The 25,052-nt window shown below is 41.4% G+C and overlaps 1 protein-coding gene across 1 annotated transcript in view; it reads left to right on the plus strand.

Annotated features, from left to right (window-relative positions):
* pcgf3 (polycomb group ring finger 3) overlaps nucleotides 1-25,052 on the plus strand; it is a 47,856-nt gene that overhangs the window by 12,948 nt on the left and 9,856 nt on the right. Inside the window, exons 2-6 of the mRNA XM_080007907.1 lie at nucleotides 16,044-16,161; nucleotides 16,647-16,743; nucleotides 20,704-20,759; nucleotides 20,838-20,945; nucleotides 24,355-24,443. Coding sequence (XP_079864033.1) covers nucleotides 16,044-16,161; nucleotides 16,647-16,743; nucleotides 20,704-20,759; nucleotides 20,838-20,945; nucleotides 24,355-24,443 — 468 coding nt within the window. The remainder of the gene's footprint in view (nucleotides 1-16,043; nucleotides 16,162-16,646; nucleotides 16,744-20,703; nucleotides 20,760-20,837; nucleotides 20,946-24,354; nucleotides 24,444-25,052) is intronic.

Here is a 25,052-nt window from a genome sequence, read left to right on the forward strand (position 1 = left end):
GAACTGGCACTCAGGACAGGACAGAAAAAAAAACAAAAAAACAAAACTGGCCCTCAGGACACGCAGCGCACCATTTATGCACATCTCCCCAAATGCCCAGCCAATAGAAGCGGGCCATTATCCACTGTCGTGTTTTCTCATGACGGAGATGACCAGCCATTGGGTTATGGTGAGCCGCCTGGAAGAACATTTCCTGGTGGCCCTTCGGCACCAACAACTGTGTTATCTCCTCTCCTGTCTGAGTGTCATGGCTCACTCGATATAACCTGTCCCTAATAAAATACGGGTGAGTGAGCACGGCGTCTGGGGTGTCAATACGCCATTGATTTTAACTACCCCCTCAAAGGCCCCGCTAAGGGTGGCATCTCGCAACTGCTCCAGTGGAAAATCGTCAATGGGGAAGGTTAAAGGGACCGGGGAAACCCTACTTGGGATCCCGCCGTTGCGCTCACCGAAGACACCTCTGCGTCACCTACGCCACGCAACACACATCTCCCTACCGACCGTGAATGCACTCCCCCAGCCTCTATCAACGCGTCAAACCATGGCCAATCCGTGCCCAAAATCAGGGAGTGCTACAGGCTGGAACTAACTGCAGCCTGTACCCTATGCTTTTTTCCCTTGTGACAGAGTTTGAGCCGGATCATTGGATACGTGTGAATATCCCCATGCACACAACGTACCTCCGCCTGTGACACCTCTACCAGAGCCCCTGGTCGAACCAGGCGTTGCTGGACCATTGTCTGCGAACAGCCCGAGTCCAGCAAAGCCTGATGTCTACCGCCTTGTAGGCCTGCCAGTACTTGGTACGCTCCTTTCCGACCGGGGGAGGGATCCGGCGAGCCGACGACCCGGACCACCTGGCCGAGTTCCATACGAGGACAGTCGTGGTGGTTGTGTCCGGGCAGTGTCCGCACCCCAGCCCAGACGTCTGAGCAGCTCCCTGATTTCCCGGGCAGTACTGCCCTGGGAGATGAGGGGGTACAGAGGGGGAACAGCACAGGAAGGGGAGAGAGCGTCCTCGGCACCACAGAACCTGGCCAATCTCGCCTAGGTCCTGGGGTCGGACGTGGCGCCCCCCCCAGACATTGTCTTCCGGGGCATCGGGATGGGCTGGGGACTCGGCTAATCCCGTGTGGGTCCTGGGGTTGGACGAAGCGCCACCCCTGACATTGTCCTCTGGGACACCGCGACGGGCTGGGGACCTGGCGAATACCGTGTCCGCGCACGGAATGACCGCGTTCTGGACCTCTGGCCAGCTCCCGGTCGTCGGCGGTAGGCCGGCGGCCGGTCATGCCGCGCTCCAGGGAGCTCACTCTGGCGAGGACGTGCCCCATCTGGTGGCGGAGGTACTCCCGCTCTTCCTCCAGTTCAGCGAGGTGTTTCCACAGCCCGCGGATCGACACCGGGGCGCCTTTTACTCGGCGCCCTGCCCCTCCCGGGTCTCCGCCCCACGATAGGTGCCATTTGTGGGGGTCTCCTCCCACAGGTAAGGGTTTAGAGAGGGAGGCGGAGGCGGAGTTGCCATAAAAAAATGTACTTTCACAATCAAGATTTTATTATTGAGTTGAAAAACATATTGAAAAACATGACTTCACACATGGGAATCGACCCTGGATATACCGTGTAGCAGGGCAGGGGTCGGTTGAGCTTCATGCTGCGTTGAGGCTTCCATCAGTTCAACGTGAGCGTAGGTTGCTCTTCATGTTTCTCAGATGCCACAAAGACTGCTCACATGCGTATGTAGAGCCAAACACACGGCAACACTCCCACGCTGCATTGTGTGCTATGTGACGGGAAGCTCCTTCCGAGTGTTAGGAATCAGCTGCTCTTCAGGTTCAAGTTCAAGTTCAAGAGATTATTTGTCACATACATATTGAAGTTTTTTCCATTTCTGTCCACTTATGTTGAGCTGATTGCTCCGACTGTAAGGCAAGGAGTTTTCTTAATGTTTCTCTGTCTTACAGAGGGGGTTTCTATGTCTTACTGCACGGGCTGGTAAGCAGCCCAGCAGTGGAACGCCATTCCTCCTGCGCCCCAAGAGGATCATTATTATCCACAATTATTGTAATAATCCTCAGTGATATATATAATTGTGGCCTGCGTGCCGCATATTGAAATGTACAATAAAACTCTGGCCATGTGGGCGCAGCACAGCCAGAAAGACTCCGTCTCCCTCCCTAAACCCTCACCTGTGGACAGAGACTCCCACAATTGGCGCCTGAGCAGAGACCCGGCAGGGCACCGAGTAAAAGGCGCCCGGAGTCTTTCTGGGGTCCGCAGCCGGTGCTTGACTACGCCCCTTTGTCTGCCACATTTATATTTTGAATTTTATCTTCAAATTTTAATTTCTCTTACCTGTTTTACTTTAAAATGACACAGAATAATTACTTTTTACTTGTTAATTGTGAGGAAAAATTTCAGCTCAAAATTGTCTGCGAGCCATATACCGTCATCGAAAGAGCCATAATTGGCTCATTGGCCATAGGTTCCTGACCCCTGCTGTAGACTCTGTGCATCACACGTCAGTTTGTTTGTTCATATATATGTGCTTTATTGAGACTGTGTTTTTTTCATTTTCTGTTTTTTATCAAAAAATGGAAAACAGGTCATTTTTAGTTTTTTGAACAAACGGAACATTTTTAGAACCTAAAACAAAATGTCCATATAGTCGGTTTGCGGCTACAGATTTTTTAAATTGGTGTCTGAAATAAAATGCTATGAGTACTCGACCAACCACAAATGTTAAGGGCAGCAAGCCCCGCCCCCAAACTTCCTAGACTTGTGAAAAGTACTTCCCCCCCAAGCGGCAACTTTTTGGTTCCTGGGACTTTGTCCCGGGAGCTTAATTAGATCCTGGTCCTTGCAGTAGAAATGCACCAAGTTCCTGACAAAGGTTCCTCGTTCCCAGGGAAAGTTCCTGCAGTGGAACTTCAGCTCAAGTCCGGAAGTTTAGGGAAAATGATCAGAGTTTTCTTCACGAAATGTATTTTGTCGTTTTAATGCCCTCATAGCGAGGAGATTCAATTTTCCAGGTTTCCAGGTCATTTTCCAGGTTAAATAAATGAATTGAAATCTTCTGTCCCAGTCGGTGCCCAGTGAAGGTGGAGGTACACTTAAAAAGAAAGTCAAAAGTCAATTTTTTCGACCAAAAAGACATGTCCGGAACAAGGTCAGAACAAATTTACATTGAAATTGAAATTGTGATCTGGGTTCCTGTGGTCTCAGCGCAAGAACCCAGATCTAAGTTTTACTGAGCTGTTATTGACTTGTGGGGATGGTAGCTCAGGAGGTAGAGCTGCTGGTCTAGTAATCTAAAGGTTGTTGGTTCCATCTCAGGCTCCTCCTGCTAGCATGCGAGTTCTTATTGAGTACCTATTGAGTTTTGACCAAGTTCTTTTTGAGTTCTTATTGACTTCTTCTTCTTCCCCTCTTATTGAGTTCTTACTGAGTTCTTATTGAGCTCTTACTGAGTTCTTTCTGAGTTCTTACTGAGCTTTTACTGAGTTCTGACCAAGTTCTTACTAAGTTCTTATTAGGTTCTTATTGGGTTCTTACTGAGTTCTTATTAAGTTTTTACAAAATTCTCATTGTGTTCTAACTGTGTTGAGTTTGTTGAGTTCTTATTAAGTTTTTACTAAGTTCTCACTGAGTTCTTACAGAGTTCTTATTAGGTTCTTTCTGAGTTCTTATTGAGTTTTTACCTAGTTCTTACTAAGTTCTTATTAGGTTATTTTTGAGTTCTTATTGACTTCTCATTGAGTTCTTACTGCGTTTTGACTGAGTTCTTATGGAGTTTTTACCAAGTTCTCACTGAGTTCTTACTGAGTTCTTATTGAGTACTTATTGAGTTTTGACCAAGTTCTCATGAAGTTCTTTTTGTGTTCTTATTGACTTCTCATTGACTTTTCATTGAGTTCTTACTGAGGTCTTTCTGAGTTTTTACTGAGTTCTCACTGAGTTCTCACACAGTTCTTATGGGGTTCTTACTGAGTTCTTATTGAGTTCTTACTGAGTTCTTTCTGAGTTCTTACTGAGTATTTACTGAGTTCTTACTAAGTTCTTATTAGGTTCTTATTGGGTTCTTACTGAGTTCTTATTGATTTCTTACTATGTTCTTATTGAGTTCTTATTGACTTCACATTGAGTTCTTACTAAGTTTTTATTGAGTTTTTACAGCGTTCTCACCGAGTTCTTACTGAGTTCTAATTGACTTCTTACTGAGTTCTTATTGAGTTCTTATTGAGTTTTTACCAAGTTCTCACTGAGTTCTTACGGAGTTCTTATTGGGTTCTTATGAGGTTCTTATTGCATTGTTATTGAGTTCTTATTAAGTTCATACTGAGTTCTTTCTGAGTTCTTACTGAGTTTTTACCTAGTTCTTAATCAGTTCCTTATAAGTTCTTATTGGGTTCTTACTGAGTTCATATTGAGTTCTTCCTAAGTTCTTACTAAATTCTCATTGTGTTCTTACTGAGTTTATATTGAGTTCTTACTGAGCTTTTGCCTAGTTCTTACTAAGTTGTTATTGAGTTGTTATTGAGTACTGATTGAGTTTTGACCAAGTTCTCATATAGTTCTTTTTGAGTTCTTATTGACTTCTCATTGAGGTCTTATTGAGTTCTTACTGAGTTCTGACTGAGTTGTTATAGAGTCTTCACCACATTCTCACTGAGTTCTTACTGAGTTCATATTGAATTTTTACTCAGTTCTCCCTGAGTTCTTACTGAGTTCTTATTGGGTTGTTTTGGAGTTCTCATTGAGTTCTTTCTGAGTTCTTTCTGAGTTCTAACTGAGTTTTTACTGAGTTCTTAAAGTTCTTACCAAGTTCTTATTAGGTTCTTATTGGGTTCTTACTGAGTTCTTACTAAGTTCTTAATAAATTCTGATTGAGTTCTTACTGAGTTCTTACTGAGTTCACATTGAGATCTTACTGAGTTTTTACTGAGGTCTTACTGAGTTTTTACTGAGTTCTTACTGAGTTTTTACTGAGTTTTTACTGATTTTTTACTGAGGACTTACTGAGTTCTAATTGACTTCTTACTGAGTTCTTATTGAGTTATCATTGAGTTTTTACCAAGTTCTCTATGAGTTATTACTAAGTGTTTATTGGGTTCTTACTGAGTTCTTATTGAGTTTTTACTAAGTTCTCACTGTGATCTTACTGAGTTCTTATCGAGTTCTTATTGAGTTTTGACTAAGATCTCACTAAGTTCTTCCAGAGTTCTTTTTGTGTTCTTACTGACTTCTCATTGAGTTCTTTCTGAGTTCTTATTGAGTTCTTTCTGAGTTCCAATTGAGTTCTTACTGAGTTCTTATTGAGTTTTTACCAAGTTCTCACTGAGTTCTAACTGAGTTCTAACTGAGTTCTAACTGAGTTTTTACTGAGTTTTTACTGAATTCTTATTGGGTTCTTACTGAGTTCTTATTGGGTTCTTATTAGGTTCTTATTGGGTTCTTACTGATTTCTGATTAAGTTCTTACTAAATTCTCATTGAGTTCTTACTGAGTTCTTCCTGAGTTCTTTTTGACTTCACATTGAGATCTTAGAGTTTTTACTGAGGTCTTAATGAGTTTTTACTGAGTTCTTACTGAGTTCTCATTGACTTCTTACTGAGTTGTTATTGAGTTCTTACTGAGTTCCTATTGACTTCTCATTAAGTTCTTCTTGAGTTTTTACTGAGTTTTTACTGAGTTCATACTGAGTTCTCACTGAGCTTTTACTGAGTTCTTACTAAGTTCTTATTAGGTTCTTGCTGAGTTCTTATTGAGTTTTGACTAAGTTCCTCCTGAGTTGTTTTTGCGTTCTTATTGACTTCTTACTGAGTTCTTACTGAGTTCTTACGGAGTTATAACTGACTTCTTACTGGGTTCTCATTGAGTTCTTATTACGTTTTTACTAAGTTCTCACTGAGTTTTTACTGAGTTCTTACTAAGTGCTTACTAAGTTCTTATTGGGTTCTTACTGAGTTCTTATTGAGTTCTTACTAAGTTCTTACTAAATTCTCATTGAGTTCTTACTGATTTCTTATTGAGTTCTTATTGAGTTCTTATTGACTTCTCATTAAGTTCTTATTGAGTTTTTACCAAGTTCTCACTGAGTTTTTACCAACTTCTCACTGAGTTTTTACCAACTTCTCACTGAGTTAAACTTAGTTTTTACTGAGTTTTTACTGAATTCTTATTGAGTTCTTACTGAGTTCTTACTGAGTTCTTACTGAGTTCTTATTGGGTTCTTATTGGGTTCTTACTGAGTTCTTATTAAGTTCTTACTAAATTCTCATTGAGTTCTTACTGAGTTCTTCCTGAGTTCTTTTTGACTTCACATTGAGATCTTACTGAGTTTTTACTGAGGTCTTACTGAGTTTTTACTGAGGTCTTAATGAGTTTTTACTGAGTTCTTACTGAGTTCTCATTGTCTTCTTACTGAGTTGTTATTGAGTTCTTACTGAGTTCCTATTGACTTCTCATTAAGTTCTTCTTGAGTTTTTACTGAGTTTTTACTGAGTTCATACTGAGTTCTCACTGAGCTTTTACTGAGTTCTTACTAAGTTCTTATTAGGTTCTTACTGAGTTCTTATTGAGTTTTGACTAAGTTCTTCCTGAGTTGTTTTTGCGTTCTTATTGACTTCTTACTGAGTTCTTACTGAGTTCTAATGGAGTTATAACTGACTTCTTAGTGGGTTCTCATTGAGTTCTTATTACGTTTTTACTAAGTTCTCACTGAGTTTTTACTGAGTTCTTACTAAGTGCTTACTAAGTTCTTATTGGGTTCTTACTGAGTTCTTATTGAGTTCTTACTAAGTTCTTACTAAATTCTCATTGAGTTCTTACTGATTTCTTATTGAGTTCTTATTGAGTTCTTATTGACTTCTCATTAAGTTCTTATTGAGTTTTTACCAAGTTCTCACTGAGTTTTTACCAAGTTCTCACTGAGTTTTTACCAAGTTCTCACTGAGTTTTTACCAACTTCTCACTGAGTTAAACTTAGTTTTTACTGAGTTTTTACTGAATTCTTATTGAGTTCTTACTGAGTTCTTACTGAGTTCTTACTGAGTTCTTATTGGGTTCTTATTGGGTTCTTATTGGGTTCTTATTAAGTTCTTATTAAGTTCTTACTAAATTCTCATTGAGTTCTTACTGAGTTCTTCCTGAGTTCTTTTTGACTTCACATTGAGATCTTACTGAGTTTTTACTGAGGTCTTACTGAGTTTTTACTGAGGTCTTACTGAGTTTTTACTGAGTTCTTACTGAGTTCTCATTGTCTTCTTACTGAGTTGTTATTGAGTTCTTACTGAGTTCCTATTGACTTCTCATTAAGTTCTTCTTGAGTTTTTACTGAGTTTTTACTGAGTTCATACTGAGTTCTCACTGAGCTTTTACTGAGTTCTTACTAAGTTCTTATTAGGTTCTTACTGAGTTCTTATTGAGTTTTGACTAAGTTCTTCCTGAGTTGTTTTTGCGTTCTTATTGACTTCTTACTGAGTTCTTACTGAGTTCTAATGGAGTTATAACTGACTTCTTAGTGGGTTCTCATTGAGTTCTTATTACGTTTTTACTAAGTTCTCACTGAGTTTTTACTGAGTTCTTACTAAGTGCTTACTAAGTTCTTATTGGGTTCTTACTGAGTTCTTATTGAGTTCTTACTAACATTTACTAAATTCTCATTGAGTTCTTACTGATTTCTTATAGAGTTCTTATTGACTTCTCATTAAGTTCTTTTTGAGTTTTTACTGAGTTTTTACTGAGTTCTTACTGAGTCTTTACTGAGTTCTTACTGAGTTTATACTGAGGTCTTACTGAGTTTTTACCGAGTTCTTACTGAGTTCTCATTGACTTCTTACTAAGTTGTTATTGAGTTCTTACTGAGTTCCTATTGACTTCTCATTAAGTTCTTCTTGAGTTTTTACTGAATTTTTACTGAGTTCTCACTGAGCTTTTACTGAGTTCTTACTAAGTTCTTATTAGGTTCTTACTGAGTTCTTATTGAGTTTTGACTAAGTTCTTCCTGAGTTGTTTTTGCGTTCTTATTGACTTCTTACTGAGTTCTTACTGAGTTCTTACGGAGTTATAACTGACTTCTTACTAAGTTCTCATTGAGTTTTTACTGAGTTCTTACTAAGTGCTTACTAAGTTCTTATTGGGTTCTTACTGAGTTCTTACTAAGTTCTTACTAAATTCTCATTGAGTTCTTACTGATTTCTTATTGAGTTCTTATTGACTTCTCATTAAGTTCTTTTTGAGTTTTTACTGAGTTCTTACTGAGTCTTTACCTAGTTCTTACTGAGTTTATACTGAGTTCTTACTGAGTTCCTATTGAATTCTTATTGGGTTTTTACTAAGTTCTCACTGAATTTTTAATGAGTTCTTATTGGGTTCTTACTGAGTTCTTTGTGAGTTCTTATTAGGTTCTTATTGGGTTCTTACTGAGTTTTATTGAGTTCTTACTAAGTTCTTACTAAATTCTCTTTGCGTTCTTACTGTGTTATTGAGTTCTTATTGAGTTCTTACTGAGGTCTTACTGAGTTCTTATTGCGCTCTTATTGAGTTTTGACCAAGTGCTCACTAAGTTCTTCCAAAGTTCTGTTTGTGTTCTTATTGACTTCTCATTGAGTTCTTACTGAGTTCTTAATGAGTTATTACTGAGTTCTAATTGAGTTCTTACTGGGTTCTCATTGAGTGCCTATTTAGTTTTTACTAAGTTCTCACTGAGTTCTTACTGAGTTGTTATTGGGTTCTTAATGAGTTCTTATTGAGTTTTTACTAAGTTCTCACTGGGTTCTTACTGAGTTCTTATTGGGTTATTATTGAGTTCTTATTGAGCTCTTACTGAGTTCTTTCTGAGTTCTTACTGAGTTTTTACTGAGTTTTTACTAAGTTCTCACTGAGTTCTTACTGAGTTCTTATTGGGTTATTTTTGAGTTCTTATTGAGTTTTTACTTAGTTCTCACTGAGTTCTTACTGAGTTTTTACTGAGTTCTTACTCAGTTCATATTGGGTTCATACTTAGTTCTTATTGAGTTCTCACTAAGTTCTTACTAAGTTCTCATTGAGTTCTTACTGAGTATGCTGCTGACGGTGTTCTGTGATTTGTTCTCTGGTGGTTCTAATGTCTTTTGTTCTCATGTATTTTTAAGTGTACGTCCTGCTTAAGCTGCTGGAATGTCTCTTCTTCTTCTGAGATGAAGCAGCAGAACAAACAAATTCTGATTTACATTGGTTAGGTCATTAACTAGATGTTTTGGATTAGATACGAAACCCACATCTCAATCATACATTTTAATAATTTCATTTTTTTGAATCAAAACTCAAATGTAATAGTTTCTATGTTTTATCATTTCTCTTAAATGTTTAAGCCTGTGCTCTGTGCTGTGATTACCAATTCCAATACCAATCAATACCTCACTCTATGTGTCACAGTGTAGAGTTGATCGTCATGAAGCTTCAAGTCAGATTCATTTTATTGATCACAGCTAAATGGTGGAGCAACACATCCATCTCATGGAGACAGAAAACAGTTATTACAATTCACATTTTAATTCACATTTTATTCATTGTGCTATTGTGACAACGTGCGACTGTGGAATCTGAGGATTTGACAAAATGATCGATCAGGTAATGCCATAACTGTAACTGATTGATTCTTCAAACCTCAGAATCAATATTCATTGAATGGATAACAAAGTTGTGCTTCCTTGTCCTGATCTGACTGACACAGCAGATTGTGCACTTTCTGTTTCCTGTTCCACTTCCTCTTCTGCTCCCGTATCTTGGTGGTGCCTTGCTCACAGGCACTGTAGCAGTGGGCAGAACTGTCACTTCAGATCAGATTACAGATTGAATTAAAATAAATTATTTTATTATTTGCATCCAACACTTTCATCTTTTAAAAGACATTTTAAAAGAGTAAATTCCAACGTCTAGGGAGCGCTGATCAGAACAAAGTGAGCAGCCGGGGGGCATTGTCATGTGAGGTCTTTGTGATGTCACAACTCTCCTCTTACAAAGCTGAGACGACTGCGTACACACACACACACACACACACACACACACACACACACACACACACACACACACACACACGATACGGCGTGTAGGACCAGCAGGGGGCGCTAATGCAACATTACAATTGGGATGCAAGGCACAAGTAAAATACATGAAGAAGAAGATGTTGTTGTGAGTTAAAAGTACAGAACAGTTCTCCCTCTCTCTCTCTCTCTCTCTCTCTCCTCTCTCTCTCTCTCTCTCTCTCTCTCTCTCTCTCTCTCTCTCTCTCTCTCTCTCTCTCTCTCTCTCTCTCTCTCTCTCTCTCTCACACACACACAAACACAAACAGAGACCCCCTTGTGGCTGAAGCCAGTATTTGTTCAGCTCCCAACCAGACAAACTGCTCTGTTTTGGGTTAGATCCTCCATCATGAATCTTGATGGAGGATCTGACCCTGAACTCAATGTTCCCCTTATTCTGTTTCCTATATATGATTTTCTCAGGTCAAAAAGAAAAGTGGGCGCCACTACGCAGCCGTTTCAATAGAAACAGGAGATAAAACTACATAGACATTCCCTCTTTATTACCATCTTCTCCACTTGCACCAGGTGGTATTGGGTGGTTCACCAACGATCGGGTTCTTTTGTAGAATGAAGGGAACCGAGTCTCGCTGGCTGATGACACGTTCTTTATTTTTCAAGTTTTAAAGTTCTATGATGTGTTTGTTTAAGTTGCCGTCTCCTGCTGCCGGAAAATGTTTCCCCCTCTATGTAAGAGATATCCTAAACTCCTCCCTCGCCGGGAGGTGCCCTGGCTGAAAAGGAGCACATAGAGGAGCACTGTCACGTTAGGTTCACAAAGTGAAGACACCACGCCCTGGTCTGACTGAGTTTTTATTTTACTATTATTATTTATGTTTGAAAAATACTGTTTATACCTGTTATACACAAAAATAACTAATTATAGAAGTGGTTTTATTGAGATGTTTTTAAAAGATTATATATATATATATATATATATATATATATATATATATATATATATATATATATATACACTACTCACAAAAGGTTAGGGATATTGGGCTTTCGGGTGAAATTTCAGGATGAACCTGAAATGCACTATAACCTTTACAGGTGAACTTAATTTGACCTCTAAACTTTTGAATGCACATGTCCAACTGTTCAATGTTTCAGTACTTTTTGCACAACTTGCTGTTCTCTAACAAGGAGCTGAATGGAAAAATTCACAACAGGTGTTTGATCCATGAATGGACCAATACATTTCCTGGTTCAATTAGAGTTGGTATTTAAACAGTCCTCTTCATCATGTTGTTCACATGTTGACATCATGAGACCAAGACCACACCTAACAACTGATCAACAGCACCTCGCCTTGCGAGGCTTCAAACAGGATGTTGTCAGAGGGAAGTGGCCACTGAGCATAGAGTGTCACAGAGTGTCATCAGCAGCTTGCAACAGAGATACAGAGACTGGAAGAGTCACAGAAAGGCATAGAAGTGGACGTCCTTTGGCCACATCCCACACTGATGAGCGCTTCATTGTGAACAGTGCCCCGCGCAACCACATGATGATGCCACTCAACTCCAGGGACATTTAAGGGAGGTGAGAGGCACCAAGTGTCACGTCAGACCATTCAAAACCGTAGACATCAGCGTGGTCTGCGTGCTAGACCACCTGCAAGGGCACCTGACCACCCACCAGGCACAGGCATCATGGTCTTGCATGGGCCAGGCAGCATTGACGCTGAACGAGGGACCAGTGGCCTCAGTGCTGTTCTCTGATGAAAGTCGATTCACGTTGAGTTGAAATGATGGCCGCCAACGATGTTGGAGACGTCAAGGAGAGCTCTATTCATCATCCACTGTTGTCACCAGACGAGCCTTTGGTGGTGTTGGTGTTACAGTGTGGGCAGGTGTGTCTAGTCAATACAGAATTGCCCTACGCTTTGTGAATGGTACAGTGACAAGCCCATACTACCTGAATGACATCATTCATCCAGTCATTGTGCCCCTGCATGAACAACACAGGCCTCATTTCATCTTCATGGACGACAATGTTCCAGCTCATGGAGGTGGCATCATTAGGGAACGGCTGCTGGAGACTGGGGCACCTCAAATGGAGTGGCCTGCACTTTCTCCAGACCTGAATCCCATAGAAAACCTTTGGGATGAGCTGAGTGGCCGTGTAGAGGCTCCTAACTCTGTACCCCACAACCTCAATGACCTGAGGGCCCCCTTCAAGAAGAGTGGGGGGCCAGGCCTCAGCAGACAATAAGTCGACTTGTGAACAGCTTGAGACGTCCTTGTCAAGCTGTAACTGATGCTCAAGGGCACATGACAAGTTATTGAGACATTGACATTTTTTGTTGTGGTAAACCCACCACTGTTGTTGGCTTTTGTTTCAATCATTTGTTTGAGATGAGAAATTCACCATTGCATGCTTCTACCTAACTGCTCTACTTTCATCATATGATATCACTGTAGCGTGAACTATTTACATTTTCCATCAATTTCACCCAAAAGCCAAATATCCCTAACTTTTTGTGAGTAGTGTGTATATATATATATATATATATATATATATATATATATATATATAATTATAATTAATGAAAATTCATGAATTAGAATTAGACAGAATTAGAATTATATTTGGATCATTCACTATGCAAATTAAAACAACCCACATGAATCTGAACCCCGTCTCCCCACAGTCATACATACTAAGCGTTACACTACTATTTTATGGCAAACTACTATAACATTTTGACACCTTTTAACTTTTTTAATTAGAGAAGAAATTGTAAATATAAAGTTATCGATATATATAATATATATGTCATGTGTATTATATAATATTTAAATATATTTATCACTTCCGTTACTGTGACCCCAAAACGATGATACATAGTGAACTGTAGTTCGCTATGTATAGTTTAAGTGTAAAGTTTCAATGTAAAGCTTTAATGTAAAGCTTCAGCGTAAATTGTCAGAAGTAAAGCTTCAGTGTAAGGCTTCAGTGGAGAGTTTCAGTGTAAAGCTTCAGTGTACATTTGCAGTGTAATGTTTTAGTGTAATGATTCAGAAGTAAAGCTCCAGTTTAAAGCTGGAGTGTAAAGTTTCAGTGTAAGGTTTTGTTGTAAAACGTCATAGTAAACCTTCAGTTTAAAGTTTCAGTGTAAAACTCCATAGTGAAGTTTTAGTGTAATGTTGCAGTGTAATTTTTTCAGAAGTACAGTTTCAGTGCAAAGCTTCAGAGTAAAGCGTCAGTGTAAAGTTTCAGTGTAACGTGTCAGTGTAAAGCTCCATAGTAAAGTGTCAGTATACAGTTTCAGAGTAATGATTCACTGTAATGATTCAGAAGTAAAGCTTCAGTTTAAAGCTTCAGTGTAATGATTCAGTGTAATGTTTCAGAAGTAAAGCTTCAGTGTAATGATTCAGTGTAATGATTCAGTGTAATGATTCAGAAGTAAAGCTTCAGTGTAATGATTCAGTGTAATGTTTCAGTGTAATGATTCAGTGTTATGATTCAGAAGTAATGATTCAGTGTAATGATTCAGTGTAATGATTCAGTGTTATGATTCAGAAGTAATGATTCAGTGTAATGATTCAGTGTAATGATTCAGAAGTAAAGCTTCAGTTTAAAGCTTCAGTGTAATGTTTCAGTGTAATGATTCAGAAGTAAAGCTTCAGTTTAAAGCATCAGCGTAATGATTCAGTGTAATGATTCAGAAGTAAAGCTTCAGTGCAATGATTCAGTGCAATGATTCAGTGTAAGGTTTCCGTGTAAAGCTACATAGTAAAGTTTCAGTGTAAAGCTTATATGTAAAGCCTCAGTGTACAAATTCAGAAATAAAGCTTCAATGTAAAGCTTCGGTGTAAGGCTTCAGGGTAAAGTTTCAGTGTAAATTTACAGTGTAATGATTCAGTGTAATGATTCAGAAGTAAAGCTTCAGTTTAGAGCTTCAGTGTAATGATTCTGTGCAATGATTCAGTGTAATGTTTCAGTGTAATGATTCAGTGTAATGATTCAGAAGTAAAGCTTCAGTTTAAAGCTTCATTGTAATGTTTCAGTGTAATGATTCAGTGTAATGATTCAGAAGTAAAGCTTCAGTTTAAAGCTTCAGTGTAATGATTCAGTGTAATGATTCAGAAGTAAAGCTTCAGTTTAAAGCTTCATTGTAATGTTTCAGTGTAATGATTCAGTGTAATGATTCAGAAGTAAAGCTTCAGTTTAAAGCTTCAGTGTAATGATTCAGTGTAATGATTCAGAAGTAAAGCTTCAGTTTAAAGCTTCATTGTAATGTTTCAGTGTAATGATTCAGAAGTAAAGCTTCAGTTTAAAGCTTCAGTGTAATGATTCAGTGTAATGATTCAGTGTAATGATTCAGTGTAATGATTCAGAAGTAAAGCTTCAGTTTAAAGCTTCATTGTAATGTTTCAGTGTAATGATTCAGTGTAATGATTCAGAAGTAAAGCTTCAGTTTAAAGCTTCAGTGTAATGATTCAGTGTAATGATTCAGTGTAATGATTCAGTGTAATGATTCAGTGTAATGATTCAGAAGTAAAGCTTCAGTTTAAAGCTTCATTGTAATGTTTCAGTGTAATGATTCAGTGTAATGATTCAGAAGTAAAGCTTCAGTTTAAAGCTTCAGTGTAATGATTCAGTGTAATGAATCAGAAGTAAAGCTTCAGTTTAAAGCTTCAGTGTAATGTTTCAGTGTAATGATTCAGAAGTAAAGCTTCAGTGTAATGTTTCAGTGTAATGATTCAGTGTAATGATTCAGTGTAATGATTCAGAAGTAAAGCTTCAGTTTAAAGCTTCAGTTTAAAGCTTCAGTGTAATGATTCAGTGTAATGATTCAGAAGTAAAGCTTCAGTTTAAAGCTTCAGTGTAAGGTTTCAGTGTAATGATTCAGAAGTAAAGCTTCAGTTTAAAGCTTCAGTTTAAAGCTTCAGTGTAATGATTCAGTGTAATGATTCAGTGTAATGATTCAGTGTAATGATTCAGAAGTAAAGCTTCAGTTTAAAGCTTCAGTTTAAAGCTTCAGTGTAATGATTCAGAAGTAAAGCTTCAGTTTAAAGCTTCAGTTTAAAGCTTCAGTGTAATGATTCAGAAGTAAAGCTTCAGTTTAAAGCTTCAGTTTAAAGCTTCAGTGTAATGATTCAGTGTAATGATTCAGAAGTAAAGCTTCAGTGCAATTATTCAGTGCAATGATTCAGTGTAAGGTTTCCGTGTAAAGCTACATAGTAAAGTTTCAGTGTAAAGCTTATATGTAAAGCCTCAGTGTACTAATTCAGAAATAAAGCTTCAGTGTAAGGTTTCAGTGTAATGATTCAGAAGTAAAGCTTCAGTTTAAAGCTTCAGTGTAATGATTCAGTGTAATGATTCAGTGTAATGATTCAGAAGTAAAGCTTCAGTGCAATGATTCAGTGCAATGATTCAGTGTAAGGTTTCCGTGTAAAGCTACATAGTAAGGTTTCAGTGTAAAGCTTATATGTAAAGCCTCAGTGTACAAATTCAGAAATAAAGCTTCAATGTAAAGCTTCGGTGTAAGGCTTCAGGGTAAAGTTTCAGTGTAAATTTACAGTGTAATGTTTCAGTGAAATGATTCAGAAGTAAAGCTTCAGTTTAAAGCTTCAGTGTAATGTTTCAATGTAAGGTTTCTGTGTAAAACTCCATAGTAAAAGTTCAGTGTAAAACTGAGTAACGTTTCAGTGTAATGTTGCAGTGTAATGTTGCAGTGTAATGTTTCAGAAGTAACGTTTCAGTCAGTGTAAAGTTTCAGTGAAATGTTTCAGTGTAAAGCTTCAGTTTCTATGTTCAGATGTAAAGTTGCATTGTATAGTTTCAGTGTAAAGCTTCAGTGTAATGTTTCAGTTTGAGGTTTAGATGTAAAGCTCCAGTGTAACATGTTGGTGCAAAGCTTCAATGTAAAGTTTCAGTGTAACGTTACAGTGTAAAGCGTCAGGGTACTGTTCCAGTGTAAAGTTTCAGTGGAAAGTTTCAGTGGAAAGTTTGTTTCCTTTGCAGAACCCCGACATGCTGACCCGCAGGATCAAGCTGTGGGACATCAACGCCCACATCACCTGTCGACTCTGTGAGGGTTATCTGATCGACGCCACCACGGTGACAGAGTGCTTACACACCTGTGAGTACCGTCTGAGTACTGTCTGTCCCCCACGTTCCTGTCTCTAAAATGTATCTGTCTCGCTGTCTGTCTGTCTGTCTGTCTGTCACTCACTTTCTTGTCTCTAACGTCTGTATGCCTGTCTTGTCACTCACTTTCTTGTCTCTAATGTCTATCTCTCTGTCTCTGTCCATCACTTTCCTGTCTCTAACATCTGTCTGTCTGTCTGTCTGTCTGTCTGTCCCTCACTTTCCTGTCTCTAACATCTGTCTGTCTGTCGGTTTGTCCTGCTGAAACCCTAATTAAAACCTCTGGTTTATCAGTGAACTCCCAGTGATGAGGGCTACTGTGCAGTACCTCATCTGTCCATCAGAGGGCTGCTGCACAAGAAATCACTTATTTGGAAGGAGACAGGATGTAAAGCAGTTGAAAAAGAAAGGAAGAAAGGATGGATGGAATGTGTACTGTGTAATGTGTAATGTGTACTGTGTGTACTGGGTACTCAGTTTGCAGGAGCTGTCTGGTGAAGTACCTGGAGGAGAACAACACGTGTCCCACCTGCAGGATTGTGATCCACCAGAGCCACCCACTGCAGTACATCGGGTACAGAGTACTACACACAGTACACACAGTACATACCCACTGCAGTACATTAGTACAGAGTACTACACAGTACACACAATACACACCCGCTGCAGTACATCAGGTACAGAATACTACACAGTGGTGGAGCGGTGTAGTACTGTCATTGTCCACCAGGGGGCGCTATCGCTCTGCTGCAGATACAAAGTTACTGTAAAGGCATGAAATCATATTTTACTCCTCAGGGCTGCCCCTGAAACCCAACGAGTGGAACCATCAGTCAGAAACCAGTCAGTGGACTGAGATGCTTCAAATGGAGCAATTGTTTTGTCAGTCGGTGTTTATAACAATAACAGGATAAAACAGAATCTTCCAAAATGCACAGGGATAACATCTCAGTGAGGAATTATAAATGAGGGGAATGATAAATATGTATATTTTTTGTGTGGATGGACCTGGGCTCTCCGTGCCCCATTCCTCCAAATTAAAGAAGTAAAAACAGTGTGGGGCGGGGCTCGACTTGTAGACTCCTTAAGATTATTTTCTACGCATAAGGCATAGAGAGGGGGTGATTGGGGAGAGAGTCATGGACAACGTGTCCCGTTACGCACGCTTTCGTTCCATGAAGAGACGGAAAATAAAATAAAAACACTGCTTTGGCGCCGATCGCGGGCGCTCCATCTCTGGCGTCTGTGCCTTCGGAGAGGGAGACAGGTGCGCAAAATGTGATCCGATTGCTCCCTCTCCGCGCCCCCCCTCAGGATAGCGTCTCTGGTGGCCACCCGTCCTGCCTGTAGGAAGCTGGTCCTGCCCGGCCCGCTTCCACCCCCTCCCAACCCCATCCCCACCACCGCCAGCAAACTTCCAATTTTCCCATTGAACAGCCCAATCTGATTCCACTGACAAAATTCTCGTCGGGTACAGCCCTATATTTGACAAATTCCTTAGCTTTACGCAAACTATGTTGACGCGTATCCTGTGGACCTACCCCGCAAATTTTGTGTCATTTGGACTTACAGTTCTTGAGAAGAAGAAAAAATTCCTGTATATCCCGTGGACGATGGAGGGCCATTTGAGTCAATATGAAATAAATAAATAAACAAATGAATAAATAACTAATTGGCTAAATATGCCTATGAAATAAATCCTGAAATAAAATGACGAGGCAATAAATGTATATGTAAATATATATATCAATAATTTTTTTTTTATTTTAAAAGATGTTTTTCAAAAGACAATTTTTATTCATTTCAGGGGACTTTTATTTCATAATGCCACATTTCCAATCCTCTTCCTTAAATGCAAACGAATGGGGTGTGGTTATCGCATAGATTCAGCATTAGCGGAGAGACGGGCGGCGCCACATCAGTGGTTGGACTGGGAGTGGCTGCTCAGAGCCGGTCCTCAGCTCCCGATTGGGAGCCTTAATGTCGGTTAAGGCTGTGCACCCCCCGCAGCCTTTCACGAGGCTGTGGAGGTGGCCCAAGCCGGGCTCCCCTCCGCGCCGCCCAACACCATGTCCACCGGGGACCCGAGCCGGGCCGAGCCGGACCCGAGCCGGGCCCCGAGTGGGCCGGCCCTGGCCCTGGCACTGTGCTGGAACCCCCGTCAGACATGGTGTACAGGGTGCGGCAGGTGAAGCGGAACCGGGTGGCGGTCCTCTACCGTGACAGGCCCCTGGCTCCAACCGAGGAGGTATCGGGAGCTGAGGACCGGCTCCAAGCAGCCGCTCCTGGTCTGTTGCGGTGCTGCCCCGTCTCTCCGCTAACTCTGAATCTGTGAAATAACCACGCCCCCTGCATTTGCGTTTAAGGATTGGAAATGTGGCATTATGAAATAAAAGTGCCATGAAATAAATCAAAATAGTCTTTTGAAATTTTTTCTGAAAATATGTATTTATATAAGTCAATTTACTAATTTATATAATTACATTTATTTATACATTTATTACCTCATTTATTTATTTGGGGATTTATTTCATAGGCATATTTATTTATGTGTTTATTTATTTAATATCGACTCAAATGGCGTTCTATAGTGGACCTGACCCACAAATTATTTCATTCGGACTTACAGTTCTTGGGAAGAAGATTTTTGAAGGTTTCAAAAAATTCTAAATAGCTGAAATTGACAGGCAGACCTTACTGATCCCAATTGCAAAATTGTTCAGAAAGTGTATAAAGTTTCACTTTGCTCGGACAAACGTGGTGGCAGTGATGAGCCTTTGACTTAGAATGCATATTACAGTGCCCCCTATGGGCCAATCAGCGCTATTGTTTGTGTCCTGGTTATGCGTGGCCTGGACTACAGGTGTACCGAAATAGACAAAGGTTACCAATGTAGGTATTCCTCACTCAACGACACATTTAACAACCATTCAGACTTACAATCAGCTCTCTGACCAGTCTGTATTGTACACTGTGTACAATACCAAGCATCTCATCACCCTTTATATACAGTGGTACCTGGACTTACGACTGCATCTACTTACCACTAATCCAAGATACCAGCAGTGATAGTCGCCAAAATTAGTATCCACTTGCGACCGACTGCTCCAAGATCCCACCGTGGAAATTTGCAGTTGGCGCATCGGCGGCCAGTCAGCAGTCAGTCAGCGGCCAGTCAGCAGTCAGTCAGCGGTCAGTCAGCGGCCAGTCAGCAGTCAGTCAGCGGTCAGTCAGCGGTCGGTCAGCGGCCAGTCAGCGGTCAGTCAGCGGCCAGTCAGCAGTCAGTCAGCGGTCAGTCAGCGGTCGGTCAGCGGCCAGTCAGCGGTCAGTCAGCGGTCGGTCAGCGGCCAGTCAGCGGTCAGTCAGCGGTCGGTCAGCGGCCAGTCAGCGGTCAGTCAGCGGTCAATCAGCGGGCGACCTACATGGTGTGTGCAGGTAGTTTCGTGGCTTATGGATATTTTTTTCATATTTACTGTGTTTGTTCTCTGTATTTTGTTTAATTTCACCCTTCATGATGTCATCATTTATATGGAAAAATTGCTTGGACATACGACTGTTTTAACATACCACAGTTCTTATAGAAGTAATTACAGTCGTAAGTTGAGGTACCACTGTTCTCTATACACTATATATACACTATTTACACTATAAACACTACATACACTATATACTATATACACTATATACTATATACACTATTTACACCATATACACTATATATACTACATACACTATATTCACAATATATACCATATACACTATATACACTATATAAACTATATATACTATATACACTACATATACTATATACACTATATATACAATATATACAATGGCCACACCCCCTTACCGTGAAATAACACTATATATACTATATAAACTATATAGACCAGCCACGCCCCTTTAACATGAAATAACACTATATATACTATATACACTATTTATACTATATACACAATATACACTATATATACCAGCCACGCCCCTTTAACGTGAAATAACACTATATATACTAAATACACTATTCATACTATATACACTATTTATACCAGCCACGCCCCCTTACAGTGAATAATTATAATAATTATTCCCATAATAACAATTGGAAATTTGGCAATTACAATATATTTCCCTGTTTCACACTAGAATCATAATAAAAAAACAATAAATAGTGAAATTACTGAAACAGGATGACCCACCCACTCTGACCTCTAACCCCTGACCCCCCCACTCTGACCCCTGACACCCCCGCTCTGACCCCTGACACCCCCACTCTGACCTCTGACCCCCCACTCTGACCCCTGACCCCCCCACTCTGACCTCTGACCCCCCCACTCTGACCTCTGACCCCCCCACTCTGACCCCTGACACCCCCGCTCTGACCCCTGACACCCCCGCTCTGACCCCTGACACCCCCGCTCTGACCCCTGACTCCCCCGCTCTGACCCCTGACCCCCCCACTCTGACCCCTGACACCCCCACTCTGACCTCTGACGTCTGACCCCCCACTCTGACCTCTGTGCTTCTCTTCCAGACACGACAGAACGATGCAAGACATCGTCTACAAGCTGGTTCCAGGACTGCAGGAGGGTAAGACTGTCTGTCTGTCTGTCTGTCTGTCTGTCTGAAACATTGTTTAATAGCCATATTCTCTCTCCCTCCCTCAAGCGGAGATAAAGAAACAGAGGGATTTCTACCACAAGTTGGGGATGGATGTTCCAGGTGACATTAAGGGGGAGCTGTGCAGTATGAAAACCCCCCTGGACCAGCGCAATGGTATGCCCCCACCCTGCCTCATCCAGACAGTGTGGTGCCACCTGGAGCTGGAGGGTGACTCTGTTTCCTGATTTGTTTTGATCAAGTTATGATGGACTAGCGCTCCACCCGTGGTGGAAAGTGGAACCTTGTGACACTGAATTGGACATTTGGAGTATTCGCCCCTGGTGGACGTTTTCAGAGCGTCTTCTTTATCTTACACCTTAGTTCACAGATGATGACAGATGATCAATGATACCAATATCATCATCAAATCCTGATACGTTCACTTGAACGTATCATGACACATGGCATGACGGCGCGCGGCGGCTTCTCAGCTCCCTGCAACTGCAACTGTAATGCAGTAAGTCAAATACTATAGAATAAAATAAAATATATTGAATAAAATAAAATAAAATAAAATAAGAACTCAAGGGTAATGCAGGGTGGGGGTACAAAATAGATAAAGGGAATAGGCTTGTATATGGAATAGACTTATGTATATGGGATAGACTTATGTATATGGTACAGACTTATGTATATGGGATAGGCTTATGTATATGGGATAGGCTATTTATGTATATACAGATATGTACATTAACGTGGCATGTGAATTAAGTGAGGTAGTGTTTGTGAGATATACAGCACAGTATACAATGGCATGGCGCAGCAATACGGTAACATCGAACAACCCAAAACAGTGACACAGTATGCAGTACAGTATGCTACATACAGTACAGTAAAGTAGTGGAGCCTATGTGTGTGGCTCAGTGAGGACCCCTGGTGAGGTCAGCGTTGACAGTTCTTATGGCTTGCAGAAAGAAACTCCGTCTCAGTCTCTGTTCTCGTTGTGTGGCTGTGGAGGCGCTTGCTCCACCGCAGCAGCTGGAACAGTCCGTTGTTGGGATGATGAGGATCCTTCATGATGATGCAGCTCTGCTACTACACCTCCTGGTGTATAAGTCCTGCAGGGAGGCAAGGGTACTTCCAGTGGTACGTTTGGCTGAAGGCACCACCCTCTGCAGGGCCCGCCTGTCCTGAGCAGTACAGTTCCCAAAGCAGGCAGTGATGTTGCCTGTCAGGTTTCTCTCCACCGCTCCACAGTCGAAGGACTTGAGGATCCTCATCGAGACCCAGAATTTCCTCAGCTGCCTGAGGTGGTATAGTATAGTATAGTATAGTATAAGCATTGTGACCAAACCAGAGTTAAAAGCTGTGTTGGACAAACTGCGGCTCCTGAGACAGCGCACCGGATGGGTAGGACACACCGGCTCAAAAAAAGGGAAAGAGGAAGCGGTGCGCATGAAGATAGAAGAGAGGCAAGCGGGCCGGCTTGCTAGCTAGGCTAAAGGCTAGCGACAGAACCACTCTTCGCTCGCTCTTTCTGGCTAATGTCTGCTCGTTAGACAACAAGACGGATCTAATGCGACTCCGACTGAGCAGCTATAGAGAAATGCCAAACTGCTGTGCGTTTCCCTTAACGGAAACACGGCTCAACAACAACTTGCCGGACTCAGCTGACCAGATTGACAGGCTACTCCTCTTCCGAGCCGACCGTAACCACCTGTCTGGGAAATCTTGTGGAGGCGGCCTCTGTGTTTACATCAACAAAGGCCGCTGCACAAACTGTAGTCTGGTGAGCAGCCATTGTTCGGAATCAGTGGAATATATATCCCTGAAATGCCAGCCGTTTTACCTGCCCCGGGAGTTTACGGTTGTGTATATTGTAGCAGTTTAAACCCCCCCGAGTGCTAACGTTAGCACAGCACTCAGGGAGCTATGTGACCACATCTGTGAGCTCCGAACCAAGCACCCAGAGGCTTTTTCTGCGGTAGCAGGGGGACTTTAATCCGGCTAAACTGACGTACACTGACGTGCCCCCCCTCCACCTGGGCTTCCCTGACCACAACTCCATCCTGCTGGTTCCTGTTCATCATCCTGTGCTCAAAGACAACAAGCCCACACAAAGACCATCACTGTGTGGCCCAGTGGAGCTGTCTCTACACTCCAGGACTGTTTTGAGTGAACTGACTGGCAGGCATTCAGAGAAGCAGAAACTGGTGATGGCAGGGTAGACCCGGAGGAATTTGTGTCATTCGTTTGTGGATACATCAGCAAATGTATCGATGACGTCACCACCACCAGGAAAATAACCGTCTGTCCCAGTCAGAAACCCTGGCTGAATGGACAGGTGCGTTCTCTTCTGAAAGCACGGGATTCAGCCTTTAGGTCTGGAGATGCAGTGGCACTAAGAGCAGCGAGGAGGGAATTGGAGGCTGGCAACAAAAAGGCAAAGGCCACTTATGCCCTCAGGATACAGGGTTATTTTTCCACCAACAACCCCCGGAGCATGTGGAGGGGCAAAAAGAGCATCATGGACTACAAAGGGAGGGATGCACAATGCCCTCAGGATCCATCTTTTCCTGATGCTTTGAACACCTTCTATGCCTGAGTCACCCACCTACTCCCACAGCACCAGGCTCACACTCCCTCCAGGTAAGCTGCCTCAGTGTGTCTGCTGCGGATGTGAGGGGGACGCTGCTGAGGGTCAATCCCCGTCAAGCAGCAGGCCCGGACAACAAACAGCTGATTGGAAACAATCTGTGTCTGTGTTGATTGGAAGCTTCAAGGTCGGTTAAAGGTGAATCAAGCTCCTCCCCTTCAGTCGCTCGGTCAATCGGAGGCTCTGGAGACCGGTCTCGTCCTAAAATTAGATCTCGAACTGATCAGTGTAATCTATGACTTTGATTGTAAAACCGGTTTGGTTTGGTTGTTGATTAGTTTCCTTGATTCGCGTGGAGTCGGTGCTTGGACACCTTGAAAAGAGAAGAGGTCACACTGGGGTTGCAGCAAGATGTGTGACCTGCCGGATTCTGGGACGCTGAAGATCGGGGGAAACAGGAAACGCTGAAACTTTTCCTCCGTCGTCTCATTTAATCAAGATCAGATTTAGGAGCAGGGGCAGGAATCTGGCTGGTTGCACCTGAATCAATACTGATACCAATACCTGATTAAAACACAGTATTCCCATGGAGTTTAGGATCCAACATGTTCGGTTGTTACCACGGTAACACGCTTGTTGTGGATAATCTTCTCGTATCATGACGAATGGAAAAGCAGCTTGAACTAATCAATAAGAACCATGTCTGATCATCTCTCCTTCTCTGTCAAGCTTTTAAATATTGATCGAACAAGTGACTCTCAGAATATTCCGTTTCAACTGGTTCAATATTAAAGAGGGTCCTTCACCTCCGCTCCTCACAATGGAGAGAGAAAGGAAATCAGTCGCAAACATGGACGTCACTTCACTAAAGTTAGAAAACAGAGACTTCTGGTGTTAATGCGATGAAATGAGAAGATGAGATCATTGTATTGATCCTGTATTGATCTCAAGACAGACTGTTGTAAAAACCTTCTCACGGTGTTTCAGGCGATGCCAAGTCTGAGGAGACGTCCACCAAAGAGGCGGGGGAGGAGAAGCCAGAGGAGGACAACGACTATCACCGTAGTGACGAGCAGGTAGGACAAACAGGAAGTCACCTTCTCACTTCCTGTCCTGAAATCAGTGCCACCATCTTGAGCGCTTGGGATTCAGAGCTCTGTCTCAGAGGTGACAGATTCAAGATGTTTATTTATCACATACTTATACATACGATCATACATATATGTAGTGGAATGACATTGCAACGCACCGGGAAATTATGCACAATAAGTACTAACTGGCACACTAGCTAAGTAATTCTTCAGTAAATTAACTGATTCCTAAAACGTAATACAGTTGGTAAATATTATAAAATAAGAGAAAAAAAGTAATATACTGAATGGGAATACAAAATAGAAACAAGAGGAATAGACTATTAAGTATATACAGATATGTGCAGTAAAGTGGCATGTGAATAAAATGAGGTAGTGTGTATTGAGATATACAGTACAGTGTACAACAGTACGGCACAGCAATACAGTAACAGTACGGTATGCAGTACAGTATGAATCATACAGTATAGTAATGGAGTGGGGCCTATGTGTGTGTCTCAGTTAGGACCCCTGGTGAGGTCAGCGTTGACAGTTATTATGGTTTGCATGAAGAAACTCCGTCTCAGTCTCTCTGTTTTCGCTGTGTGGCTGAGG

Source organism: Zeus faber, assembly GCF_960531495.2.
Source record: "Zeus faber genome assembly, chromosome: 10".
In the NCBI taxonomy this organism is placed as follows: domain Eukaryota; kingdom Metazoa; phylum Chordata; class Actinopteri; order Zeiformes; family Zeidae; genus Zeus; species Zeus faber.